Consider the following 13,092-nt stretch of genomic DNA (forward strand, 5'->3'; position numbering starts at 1 on the left):
AACATTCTAAAGCACCGGCATGCAGTTCCATATATGGAATGAAGATCCAAGCCCAACCCCACTCTGGTCAAAAGTTCATTTTGTGCAAACACAAGTAACCCAATATTCTAAGGCGGATTAATATGGGAATCTCTGTAATGGATTAGAAGCATAATAGTACCCTCAAATTCTCAATAAAAGAGCTTTATCTTATTGCCATGGTATACTGTTGTCTTTCTTTGCTTCCTCAGTTGTCACTCAAGTACTTGTACTCTACAAGCTATACGAACGTGATTAAGAAAATAACACAAACAGCGGTGACAAACATTGTATTCCAACGCATTTTTATAAAACTTGACGTTTCGTATGCTAGTCAACTCACATTTTCAAAACTGACCGTTACCAATCCTGTTTCCATCTTAACATTCGCAACGCCGCCAGGACCCTGAAGAGTCAATGGGAAGGCAAAGAAATGGAAAATACACCATACCTAGTCTACTTAGGCGTAACACTGGACAGGACTTTGTCGTTCAAGAGCCACATCGACAAGCTCCGAAAGAAGATCTCCCCTCGAAACAACTTAATTAGCATGCTGGGGAGCAGACCCACATACGCTCCGAACAACACCCGTTAGCATTGTGTTACTCGACGGCTGAGTATTGCGTTGCAGTGTGGTGCAGCTCAGCACATGCTCACCGTGTTAATGTCGAGCTTAATTAAGCCTATCGAAACATTAACCGTTACGCTGAAAACGGCACCCCTCTACCTGCTCTATACAGACTGAGCGGTATATCTCCTCCTGAAGTTCGTCGGGAGACAATAGGGAGCTTAAGCACGCGCGTTTTTGAGACGCGGACGGCAACCGGAAGAGAACATTTCGAGTGCCAGGACAGTGGTGTCTCCCAGATTTTATACTAATCTTCTCTAACGAAGAAAAAATACTTAGCAGTGTAAATGTGGTTGTGAAGGCACGTTAAAAGAGGAAACAACTCACTTCCGGTTGCCGTCCGTGTCTCAAAAACGCGCGTGCTTAAGCTCCCTAATTGCGAGAGTGGAGCGCAGCAAACAACTAACGGCGACCCAATGCACCCCCTTCACGATCACCAAGGAGGTACCTAGACGCCTGCAATCCCGTCGGAGCTTTGCCACAGTCGACGAACTCACTGGGACTCCACCACCTTCGTATTGACTACGGAAGTGGAAAGAAGCAGACCCGCATTCTGCTAACGGGGCATTGCCCGAACCCAGTGAAAGCCTTCCATCAGGCTCAGACTTGCCGTGTATTGAGTGGGTTACTCTCAATAGGGCAACTGAAGGCAAAAGTGGGTAAAACTGGCGATAACATGTGGGGTCTTGCTACAAATGCAGAATGCCCATGTGGGGCTGAGACACAGACCATGGAGCATATTATGACATCTTGCCCATGATGGGGACCATCCTGTACTGACAATGACCTTGCAGAGGGCATTGCTGGATGAGATCACAAAATCTACAGAACAAGAAAATCAGCTCAACGAAAAATAAAAAGACGTTTATAGAGGTCATGTTTTTAAAAAGGGAGTCAGGGTGGCTTAGTGGTTATCTATCGGGCCTCCCACCACTGCGAGCCGGGGTTCAATTCTGGCCTCGGCCAGCATGTGGGCTGAGTTTCAGTCGATCTCAACCTGACTCGAGGGTTTTTCTCCGGTTTTCCTCCGGTTTTCCTCCCTCATCAAAATCGACTCACAGCTAATTAACATCTAGCTGTGGTGCTGTGCTCCGACATCAAACATGGACTGTATAGCGGCAGCCAGAGGCGCCTTTGTATGCTTTCAGCCCGATGTCGTGAGCCGCGCCCTTCGCAATTCAGTCCTCGACTGCAAGTAAGGGTGATTAGCACTAGCAATATTTACACGCGACTTGTCGTTAAAACTCTCTTGCACTCTTTACTCTCCTTCACTGATTTTTTTGCAGGAGGGGACACGGGGAAGGGATTACGACTGACACCGGGCTGCCGATAAAATTGAAGAAATATTCACAGTACTTCCCACTAACGGTTCCAGATATAGCAATTAGGCAGTATTTGCGAAGAAAAACTCTCAACATGACTCTAGCAAAGGACTCTCGCAGCTAAAACAAAGGTCTCAAGGTAAACTCCAACATTTTGTGAATGCAAAAACAATGCATGATAATCAGTGCAAAGACCCCTAAGACTCAAAAAAGTAACTTAAAATCCTCACTTTGGCTAACCCTAGGCCTAAAAACCAACTTTAGACCTAGTTAGGCCTAGGGTTTAGCCAAAGTTAGGGTTTTGGGTTACATTCTTAGGGTCTTTGTTTTTAAGACACCCAACGTATGCAGTATTTGACATTTCTAGCTAGAGACATCGTAGCACTTGGGAGGAGCGCGATCGTCATTAGACGTTTTTATAATTATAGCTTTCCGTTAACACGTAGACAAGTAGGACAGATAAATGAAATGCATAGAAACACTCGGCACATGTTTTCTGTTTTTTCCTAGGTTTTGATGAATCGACGGGATCTGTTTCCACTGCCGAACTTGTTGTGTAATTGGAACGGATTTCTGAACCTAAGGGGTAAGAAAGCCTCTAAGGGTTTTAGTTTTAAACTGATATCTGAAACTAATTTTTTTAGGTGTAGTCAGCTCAGATGGATATTGGTCTCTGAATAACTGAGAAATGATTACGTCCAGGTATTTTCTGGTATTACATCATGGGGAAAGCGGGGTATTTCGTTCAGTTTGCTAACATCTTAAAAGTTAGTTTGATTCTAAGACGTTCCAGGCCCAGGGAGAAGAGTGCGTGACACGAGCAACCTTAGACCATCTGAGGGAAGTCGGACAGATAGACTTAAATTTAAGTAATAGAGGACGTTTTCCGTGTTTCCATAGCCTCATCTAAACACGAGGGGGAGTTGGGATAAGTCGAGACAGTTATGTAAACCCGAGACGCAGTCGAGGGTTTGCATAACTGTCGAGAATTCTCCCAACTCCACCTCGTGTTTAGATGGGGCTATGGAAACACGGAAAAAAAGTACTCTAATGCTTTTATAAAATATTCCTCAAAGATAATGCGACAAATGAAGGAAAATGCGTTTTTTTTACTTCTCGATTGAAACAGATTTTCTTGATACACGCTCATATTTCCTACCAGCCAATCAAAACGCACGTCTGACAATACATAACCAATCAAAATTCGTGTGATGTCACAGCCGTCTTTCCATACTTTCATCTAAAACACAGCTATTGACCAATTAGAGTGCGCGTACTATCGTAATTATTTTATAAACATGTACCGTGTTTCTACACGAGTGAAAGTTTGCGGCTCGTGTTCCCACAGCTTTTTCGCGTTCTCTCAAACTTTCACTCATGTTTCTATAACTCGATAGAAACACGGAGTAAATGTTTTCTATTTCTTTTAGAAAACAAGGAAAACAACTTGTTAACTCTAATTATCAAAATGTAAATTCTCTTTGCTCACGCCATCACTACGTCAACAGCTCGTGCTAGTTCTGTGTCTACAGTTATAGAAAGACGATTTTTAACCAATCAGCGCGCGTATTTTCTTAGGACTTTTTTTTTAATAGATAATAATAGATGATAAAAGTGAAGCTATTGGGCATGACAACTGCAAATACACAGGAAAGCTTGGTTTTGTGAGTGACGCAATCAGTGTCTTCTGTTTTGTCTCAACTTTCGGCCAGAATGGGGGCAGGCATTTTAAACTAATTAACTAATAAGACAGATAAGGCCTCGTATCCTGTCACAATTAACTTAATATTCAGAGATAACGGAAATATGGATTAATTACGTCCTTTCATTCCTAATTTAATCGATGAATGCCGAGATAAAAGCCGACCTTTACAATGAAAACCTGTGCATGGGGGTTTTACTTGTTATACATTCAAATGAGAAAAATATACCTCTTACTCTTCTATTTCCACTTTATCTTCATCGCTGAGCTTAAATTGTGTAATATTTATTGATGGAGGGCATTAGCTACGATCTTTTAAGGCCAGATGGTATTTCTTATTGGGACAAACTGACTTCCTCTACGGAGGACACTTCTCTTGATTCCGGAAACACGGTCCTCTGTTCATTCTTCAAAACTAAAAAGGGACGACGCATTTGTCACCAAGTTCAAATTCATCTTTCAAGATTTTGGTTGTTTTTCCTCTCAAATTATTCATAACTATAGAAGCGCTTCAAAGAGATTGCTTTATGTCAGCTAACGTTTTAAGTGATTCACTGTAGAAAAGCGAACTTAAAGTATCCGGTAGGGGAAAACTCTTCTGCTGATCTACTGCAAAACTGATGATCTGCCATAACTTGCTGACCAAACCATTTACAAGATCTGACAATTCTAAAATTTTTGCAGAGAGAATCAGTTCGCAGCATTTTCGAAAGTCGCTCACAACTTGATTACAAATCAGGCGATTGAATAAATAACTATTAAATAATTATTAAATATTGTAAACCTTACATACAGTTCGTAGAAAAATAGAGCAACTTTTGTAAAAAATCTACACTGGGTGAGAAAATACTTACAATTATTATTACTTAAATTCAAGAAACCGGCCAAGAAGAGTATACTCGGGGGAGAAAGTGGACGACTGCGTGTTTCGTACCGAGGAATGGAACAAGACAGTCCCGCCTCGTGATCCGGTCCACGATAGCCACTTCCACGAGAACGCCATTCAAAAACAACATCATTTAATGACCAAAATAATGAATTTGCATGTGTTTTTTGAAGGTCTGTAAATTTCTTTCCCGCCTAATCATAGGGAGTTTAAGTAAAAACGACAACTACAACAACGAAAACGCCACAAAGCGTTAAATAAGGAAAATAATCGTGCTGCAGAACGAGTTTCAGTGCATTTTTTTTGCCGCACTTCACAAAAATCAAGTACAGCTGTGATCCTCGCAGTTATGGACGCAATTTCAGCAATTGCGTAGCCTGAGAAGCCTGAAATATTCAGGACTTCAACGGGGTTTGAACCCGCAGTTCAGAATTTGATTCATTTCATATATCATTCCGTTCATTTACATCACAAAAAATTACCCTGAAATCACCAATTTTAGGTTTTGACGAGAACGTGAGCACATTGCAATGGCTGTGTTTTCGCGAGCGGTTTTTCAGGTCGCTTAGTGGGTGACAACCCAAAATTCCGTGAAACGAGTTGGCAAATTTTAATAGAATTTTCATTAAATTTAAGCCACTAAACCAGGTAGGTTAAGCGACTTGCTAATTACTTTCGGCCAATGAGGAATCACTTACGGTTATTCAAATCGGAAATATAACAGGCCAGCTATTTTTATTATTTTTAAACCGCTTAACGAAGTCTGCAAACAAATCACTTTCAGACAACGGCTGCTGTGAAAACACGGCCAATGAACCATTCATTTTCTATTTTTGCTTTAAAACCGTTCGTACCCATCCAGTTCAGGATATCGTTCGCCCGCATAGAACAAGGCAAACAAAAAGGTAAAATCACGAAATACTAGCGATAGTACTAAGTTATGTTTGGAGTGACTTTTTGGTTGACAATGCCGTTGTTCGTGCTTAAACTCCCTCATGCTGATCACTGACTCGTTGTATGGAAAACGCGAGGGGGGGCGGGGCGGCGGTTTCCACTCCGCTCCCTGAGTCCCTGGGTGATAGGGAAGACATCGTTGACCTTATCTTTTGTCATTAATTTGCCAACCAAAGCCTCGTTGTCTGTCGAAACAAAGGGTCTTTTGTTCCTTTGGTTGGCACATTTGAATAACTAAAGCACTGTTTGTAAACAGATATCTTCCCTATAGTTTGGTTATATTAGATTGAAGAAAATAATGACGAAAAAGTTTGAAAAAAAACGACTTTGTAATTTGAATGACGTTCTCGTTAAAGCCGCCGTCACATCCCTAAAAAATGACGGGGACGCACTGATGGCATCTTATAAACTGCATTCGCGGACAGCGTATCCACCAATTAAGGGCTATCGTGACTTGGAAATCCAACAAAAAACAAGTCCTCCTTGTCGCACTATTTTCAGCTTAACATTCAATAAAACAAAACTATAAGCAAAATAACGACGTTGTCAACTGACCCTCAGCCTGGGTATTTTCCCAACACATTCGTAAAATTTTGCTGAACCACAGCCTAAGCTTTTTTAAAAAGAAAGGTTCTCATAAACATATTGGACAAAAAATTCTTCTAGAATACTAAATAAAAATTTTTGAAAACCTCAGGTAGGCATTACGTTATATACTACTTTCTCAAATCCCATAATACATCTTGTTTACCCCCAATTGCTCCTGGGACGTGGAGATTTCTCAAGAGAAATCCAAACAATGCCTATGCAAACAACGTGTATTATGGGATTTGAGAGCTCTGTTCAGGCACTCCCTCTTACCCCGCCCTGAACATGGGCCCTGAACCCAGGCCCCGGAACAGGACAAATCATTGCTAACAAATGAAGGCAGAGGTTAGTTCAGTTCTAGAGAAACTGTGGTGCTGTGCTGGTGGAGAGTGAAACACGAAAACTTGGTTTTATCACGATACGAGTTCATATGAGTAAATTAACCATTTCAGAAAAATTGAGGAAGGGCTAATGCTCAAAACGTCAGCTTATAAAAGTTTCTTACGCTGGTACCTAGTTTACATTATTATTGATAAACTTTACATTATTACTAACTCCAATCTTGGACCACAGGAAAGCCAGTCTCTTTCCAGACTAAAACAATACAATTACGGCCGTGATGGTGAAATTTTGTTTACAGTGGCATAATCATCGAGTTGAAGTTTTCTATCAACTATTAGAAAGACCGGCAATGAAACGCGCACTGACTCACGGGAGTGAGAAGAGTGTTTCAGCGGAAACTTTCTTCTTCGTCCAATTCAGCATCTCAACCCTGTTGACAAAACAGGTAAGATATCAAGCGTAAATTATTGTCTTTTAAACAAATGAGATACTATTCATCCCAACTGAGAACAGAGTAGCCTAAGGTCGTCACGCTTCATTTGAGAAGAGCTTGTGTGAACACAGCCCAAATAACTCTACCTGAGTACTTTCGTCCACCTCAGCATCATCCACTGATTCTCCTTTCTTTAACTTTGCAATAATCTGAGATAAGAAAGAAAAACTTAATGTCTTGAATTTAGCTAAGTCATTAACAGCCATCACGCACCCGGTCCCCATCGGCAAGGTGTGTTGCGAAAGAAACTGGAAACTGGTGAGGGTAAAGTCTCACTAAAAACTGAAGCGATATTTGTTGAGCCAATCACGAGGTAGAAGAAACACTAGTTGTAATTTGCTTGCAAACGTTCTCCCCACACTGGCATCACTGCATTCTGAATTACCCATTCTTCTGAAGTGACAAGATGGGTTCCATCAATTTTCTTTGGTTTGAGTTTTGTGAGAGTTTGAACAGCCTCTCAGTTGCAATTGGGTTACTTACTCCCTTCAATCTTGCGATCTCCTTGTTTTCCGAGTTCTTTTGAGCGTCGTTTGTGATAAGTTTCACACGCGATGCGTACCTACAAAGGTTGATTGAGAATCAGTTCCGTTTAAAACAAGCAAGCTAACGATGTGATATGAGCATCACGATCAGTTAAAATTATAAACGTTTGTATGGGAATTTGCAAACGTGTTTAGGAGTCGAAAATAAAAATGCCTTCCCTTGTCTTCTCGACACCTTATCAGTGTTTTTGTGGCGCACTTTGGCCATTTCAGCGCTATTCAAGTGGGTTGTAGGTTCGCTGTTTTCTCTCTATGTATATTATATGTATGTGAGAAACTCCCTAGAATCGCGCTGAAACGGCCAGAAATGCCAAAAACATACCATAAATATGTCAAGGAGGCAAGGTAAAAAATTCTGACATATTTTTATTTCTATTTTAATGCCCTAAATTACGATCGCTAAATTCCCCACACAAACCCTGATTTGATGTAACGCAACAATGATTCTCCGTGAGCTTGGGGTACCTTTGACGACACTGCTCATAAACGTGCATATGAAAGTGCCATGTAAAAGAAACAGAACATTTATGATCCATACCGTCGATAAACCTCAGCGGCAAATAACCGGAAACTCGGCGCCCAAACGATTTGATCCAAGATCAAATGTTTTTGGGGCATTTAAGGTCTTGGTAAAGGAAAATGAGTTGTCCGCGGAAAATGAAGTTGTCGCACCGCTATTTTTTATATAGGGCCAAACTATATATCATATTAAAGTTAATAGATTGGACTATTTGAATAAAGTTTTATTGTTTTTGGTATTTAATATTGCCCTTTAGTTTTGAGGCCTCAAACTCAGAACAACCGAGTCTGCTACAGAAGCTCCCATCGATTCAAGATTTGCAAAAACAAAGAAATTGAGCGAGACGCTCAAATTTCCCTTTACCGAGACCTTAATACGCTTTACAACATCCAGAAATTACATTTCATACAACTCACGTGAGAGATGTTATAGTTTCATCTGAATTGTAATCAGCAGGAGAAATGTTCACAAACATGAGTGTTTTGGCATTGCCACCTGTGGACAAAAACGTAAAATGAAGTACATTTAATGATACTCTTCTACGCTTAAAAAGTACCACTACACACAAAAATACTGGAAACACACAAGGAAAGTCAAGGGCCACAAACAGGTTCACCTCGGATAGGGAATTCGGTTTGAAAGTCAATTATCGTCGGAACAGAGGAACTGCTTATTCATGGTCAAGTCATCACCGGTATTTTCGAGATGCCAAAGTAATGAGGCAACACGCGTGCAGCACGCAGTACACGAGACAGAATAAGCTTCAAAGGCGTGACGATACTTTGCTTGTATGCATTTGTTTGGGCTAAATAAGATCAAGGTGTTACTGAGCGCCTAAATTCACCTTTATCACTCGGCAGTCATTTTGGAATAAAGGCTTTGTCTTTGCATTGTCTTTGCACTTCTAGCCTCACACTGAATGAGAGGTTAGACGTGTACAATCTTTTGTTTGGACATTGAGTGATATGGGTCTATTAGCTCACTTAAAACTTTTAAGTGTAAATTTTGATTGTTTCCGTTTTCATGTTGTTGTAGTTGCTAAGGCATCAGGTGGTGTACGAGAGATTTAGAAACGACAAAAACAAATAAAGAGGGAAATCTTCGAGAGGGCAATAGGCTTTTTGCAACTAACGATCACATTGCACAAAATCCGCCATGATGGAGGGCAAGCTCATTATGATTCCCCCACTGGGACATTAAAACAAAAAGACCTGAACCAGTCAAACTTGACTTGCCTTTGTTTTAATGTCCCAGTGGGGGGAATAATAATGAGCTTGCCCTCCAGCATGGCGGATTTTGTACCACGTGATCGTTAGTTGCAAAAGGCCTATTAAAGTTCTTACCCAATGAATCCTGCATGAGCATTGTAAGTTTATTATTCCTGTACGGAATGAACTGTTGCTCACTGGATAAAGCCGAGATTACGTCACCGAGGGCGCTCAAACTCTTGTTGATTGACTGGGCTTCCTTTGTGACAAACCAAAGCACAAAATTAAAAAATAATTATGACTCTAGTCTACCTGAAGCATTCATAATAGTGAACTAACAATTTCCTTGACCAAAATAAGTCAAGTTTCAAGAAACCAAAAGGAAGGTCTCATGACGTCAGGGCGACCATGCTGGTTCAGAGAAGAAAGAGATAGCCATGTTTGCCTCCCGATACTAATTCCCCGGCAATGGAACTCTCTTCTGACTCAGTTTTCTTTTGTTTTCGTCAAAAAAACATTGTCGCCAATCGCCCGAGTGGGAACCAAGAAAAGAGCGTTTTTCATGGGGAATCACTAAACCAAAGTAATCATTAGGGACCTTTAGATTGGAAGACGAGGACGTCTACGAGTTTTTCAATCTGAGCACGCGCACTTCGAAACCTTATGCGCATGCTCAGTACGGAAAACTTGTACTCTCGTCCCTAGAGTCCGCTTTTCCTTTGGTCAGCACCAAGGACATGGACTCTGGCCACCTCCAATTTATGCGCAGTCGTAGTGTAGGTCCATTTTTGTAACCGTTTACAACCACTGTTGTTTCAAATTCTGAGCGTGCGTAGACGAGCCGGAAGTCCGTGATTTGCGGACTTCCTGCCTTGGAAGTAAGTGGCCTCGCAAGTGGTCAGACTCTGGGGACGAGATTGGTAGCCGTCCCGGTCCTCCGATCTAAAGGTTCCTTTAAACAACTTCCCGCATCTCATAATGCAATCCTTTTTTTTTGGTGGGGGGAGGGGGGGGGGAGGGGTTCTTTACATAGAAACGATACAAGTTATTTACCCTTGAGACTGTACCATGCTTCAGTGAACTGGATATCCATTGTTTTAATGCAAATAATCTCCCAAAATGAACTGTATCATGGGTCATGTGAAAATAGAGAATTATTAATTTGGACAATCGCGACAGACGCACGTAGTCAAATCTGAACTCATCAACGCACAGCAAACGCTTTCAGCCGAACCTGTTCAGCCAATTAACAGCCGACATTGTTACCTTGAGTTGTTCGGGTGTCGCACCGGTTTTTGCAGCGCGCTCCGACCCTGCCAAGTCGACCAAACTGATCTGAAATAAGAACGCACAGGTGCGCGGGTTAACGCGGAAAAAACTACAACACACAACTCCGTGGAAAGCATACGAAACAGAAGGTTCCTCAATCAGTAATTATCTGAAACTTGCCTTGCCCTTAACAACAGCTCCTGAAGTTAAATTTGTGCTTTCAATGATAATTCCAAGAATCAGATGAGAACGCGAACTCTCAGCATTCATTTCTAAAAAAATAAAATAGGTTTTGTGATCATGAAAACTTCTTGAAACCAAAAGACACTTTTGAAATATTGCGAAGACCTAAACAGGTTAAACCGAAGTATCTTTTGTCAAAAATGCAACTGAACTGAGAAAACGAAGCGTAAAGTTTGCGTTGTTTTGCATGTGGACTGCCTGCCACGGATGCATACAAAAAAAGAGTTCTTTTGGGAAACCTTTTCAGAAGACCTAACCCCATGACTGGATTTAGTTCGTGTTGTACCCATCCCAACCTACGACCCTTGAGGTGCTTCACAATCTCTAGGTCATTGGTTCTTCCTTAAGAACATTTTGGACTCGATCAATATGCCAATGGCAAAATAGGAACAAATTCTACCGCGTTTATTGTGATCTCACTTGTTGATGACACGTGTCGGTTCTCTGAGCCTTTCTCAAATATGGTCCAGAGTTCATCTTTTGTGGGCGCTTCCATCATCACGGAACCTTGAACAAACACTAGACCCTAAAAATAACACAGCAGCCTACAAGGTTACAGGGAAACACGCTTTTTGCATTTACTTCATCTGGTTAGAGTGGTTTTCAATTGAGTGTCGAAAGTAATTAGCGAATTACTTTGGTTTTGCATCTACTTCACTCAGTGATTGGTTCAAAGTTTTCGCGCCACTTTTTCAACCAATCAGAAGTGAAACCAAAACCAATTGTGGCTCGCGCGTGCACATTTTCCCGCCTTTTGTGTCGGCTACGTGTAATTACTTCGAGTTTTGATTGGTTCACTGGATTGTCTCCGTCCTTTTTGATTGGTTAAAGTAATTACTATGGTTTTGGTTTTACGACACTCATTTGAAAACCGCTCTATGACGCATTAACTCAGCAATAAATTAAAAACCCACCCAGTGGTACCAAAATCATGGATTAGACACGACTTAACAGAACAATTCAGCAGCGTAGACTGACGGCAACGAAAAAGTCATTCAAAAATAAGACCTCACACTGCTGGAAGAACTTCGCTGTGGTTGAAATATCTAGGAGTTGATGGAAACTGCGACGAATTGAAGAGAGAGAATCACAATTTCACTGGCGCGCGCAGGCGTTATCCACAGAGCCTCAAATTTCGAAATATACAAGACTTGGAATTCTATGTTGTCTAAAGATGTTTTCAGTGCTATCTAAGAATTGAGTGACAGAAAAGCGTATTCTTGGCAATCAATGTGCAAATGATTTAAACGTGCATAAGATGTAGTACAACAAGCAGACCTAAACATGCCCGACCAGTGTTACGTGGCTTCGAAAACGCTAAGGGAAAAATGAGCTAAATTGGTTTACCTTCTTGTCCTTCTTGATATCTAGTTTTACAGGCTTGAAAATGTTGAGGATAAATACTTCTTTCAATTTTTATTTTAGTTTACTATTCAACAAATAATAAATAAATAACTAAATAATGATTGATATCGTACTCTTCACCCATAAATGCATAGGGCAATGACTACCCAAAACAAGCTTTTGGTGATTTCGCTTAAACAGACGAATTTATTTCTATAAGGCTCCTTCGTAGGTTGGTGTACAGTAAGACGTTCACCATCAGCTGGGACTCGCTCGGCCGGAGCTCCAGTTGCATGAAGCGATTATGAACACTGCTACCTGACTTCACCGTGAACGGTATGCTAGTGTATCGCAGGGTTATCCCCAGCAGTATGTCGCTGGCACTCTTTTATACAGTCACCTGGGTGGAGAGAGACAGAATGGAGCTTGAACTTTCTTGTCCAAGGACACACCACAGCCACACAACCAGGCCTTTGAGGCGGGAGTTCAGGGAACTATCAAGCCTTTGAATTTCTCTCTGCCCCCGTGATTGAAAAGAACCTAGCTAATGAGCCCCATGTAATCTTTACAAAGTTTTACATTTTTATACTAAAACACAAAGAGTATCTGGTTTATCGGGATTAAATTTTCATCGATATCCGATTATAAAATACTTTTTCAGTCTTTGTGGATTATTATTATAATTGAAATATGATGAGCTTATTATGATGCAGCAGAGTTTGCTTTGCTTGAGTTGAACTGATGATGAACTCTGGTACAAAGGATACTTCTTTCCCAGCAGCTGCTAGTAAATCTATCAGTCTGTCATTATACAACTCTAACATATAACAGTGAACTCTGAAGGAAAACTTGGAACTGTAGAAGTATACAAAAAAGAAAACGCAGTGAATAATGGGTAAGAAAATAGATAAAAAAAGCAATGGAAAAATGGAAGCAACCATCAAAATATTTAGAGCGGACTATTTATGAAATATTAGCGTTAACTCTAAAGAATTTTGATTTAAAAACATTTTAAAAAAATTAGACGACG

General features: G+C 40.9%; 1 protein-coding gene across 1 annotated transcript in view; it reads right to left on the bottom strand.

The window, feature by feature from the left end:
- Positions 1-3,057: 3,057 nt before the first annotated feature.
- The window catches only part of LOC137991103 (uncharacterized), a 58,178-nt gene continuing 48,143 nt past the window's right edge, over positions 3,058-13,092 (bottom strand). Inside the window, exons 51-60 of the mRNA XM_068836224.1 lie at positions 12,830-12,917; positions 12,066-12,098; positions 11,139-11,244; positions 10,656-10,747; positions 10,473-10,541; positions 9,342-9,465; positions 8,415-8,493; positions 7,417-7,495; positions 7,020-7,082; positions 3,058-6,870 (exon numbers count right to left, since the gene is read on the bottom strand). Of these exons, the coding sequence (XP_068692325.1) occupies positions 6,865-6,870; positions 7,020-7,082; positions 7,417-7,495; positions 8,415-8,493; positions 9,342-9,465; positions 10,473-10,541; positions 10,656-10,747; positions 11,139-11,244; positions 12,066-12,098; positions 12,830-12,917 (739 nt within the window). The 3' untranslated portion in view covers positions 3,058-6,864. The remainder of the gene's footprint in view (positions 6,871-7,019; positions 7,083-7,416; positions 7,496-8,414; positions 8,494-9,341; positions 9,466-10,472; positions 10,542-10,655; positions 10,748-11,138; positions 11,245-12,065; positions 12,099-12,829; positions 12,918-13,092) is intronic.

The sequence above is a fragment of the Montipora foliosa genome, chromosome 2 (genome assembly GCF_036669935.1).
Source record: "Montipora foliosa isolate CH-2021 chromosome 2, ASM3666993v2, whole genome shotgun sequence".
NCBI lineage: Eukaryota > Metazoa > Cnidaria > Anthozoa > Scleractinia > Acroporidae > Montipora > Montipora foliosa.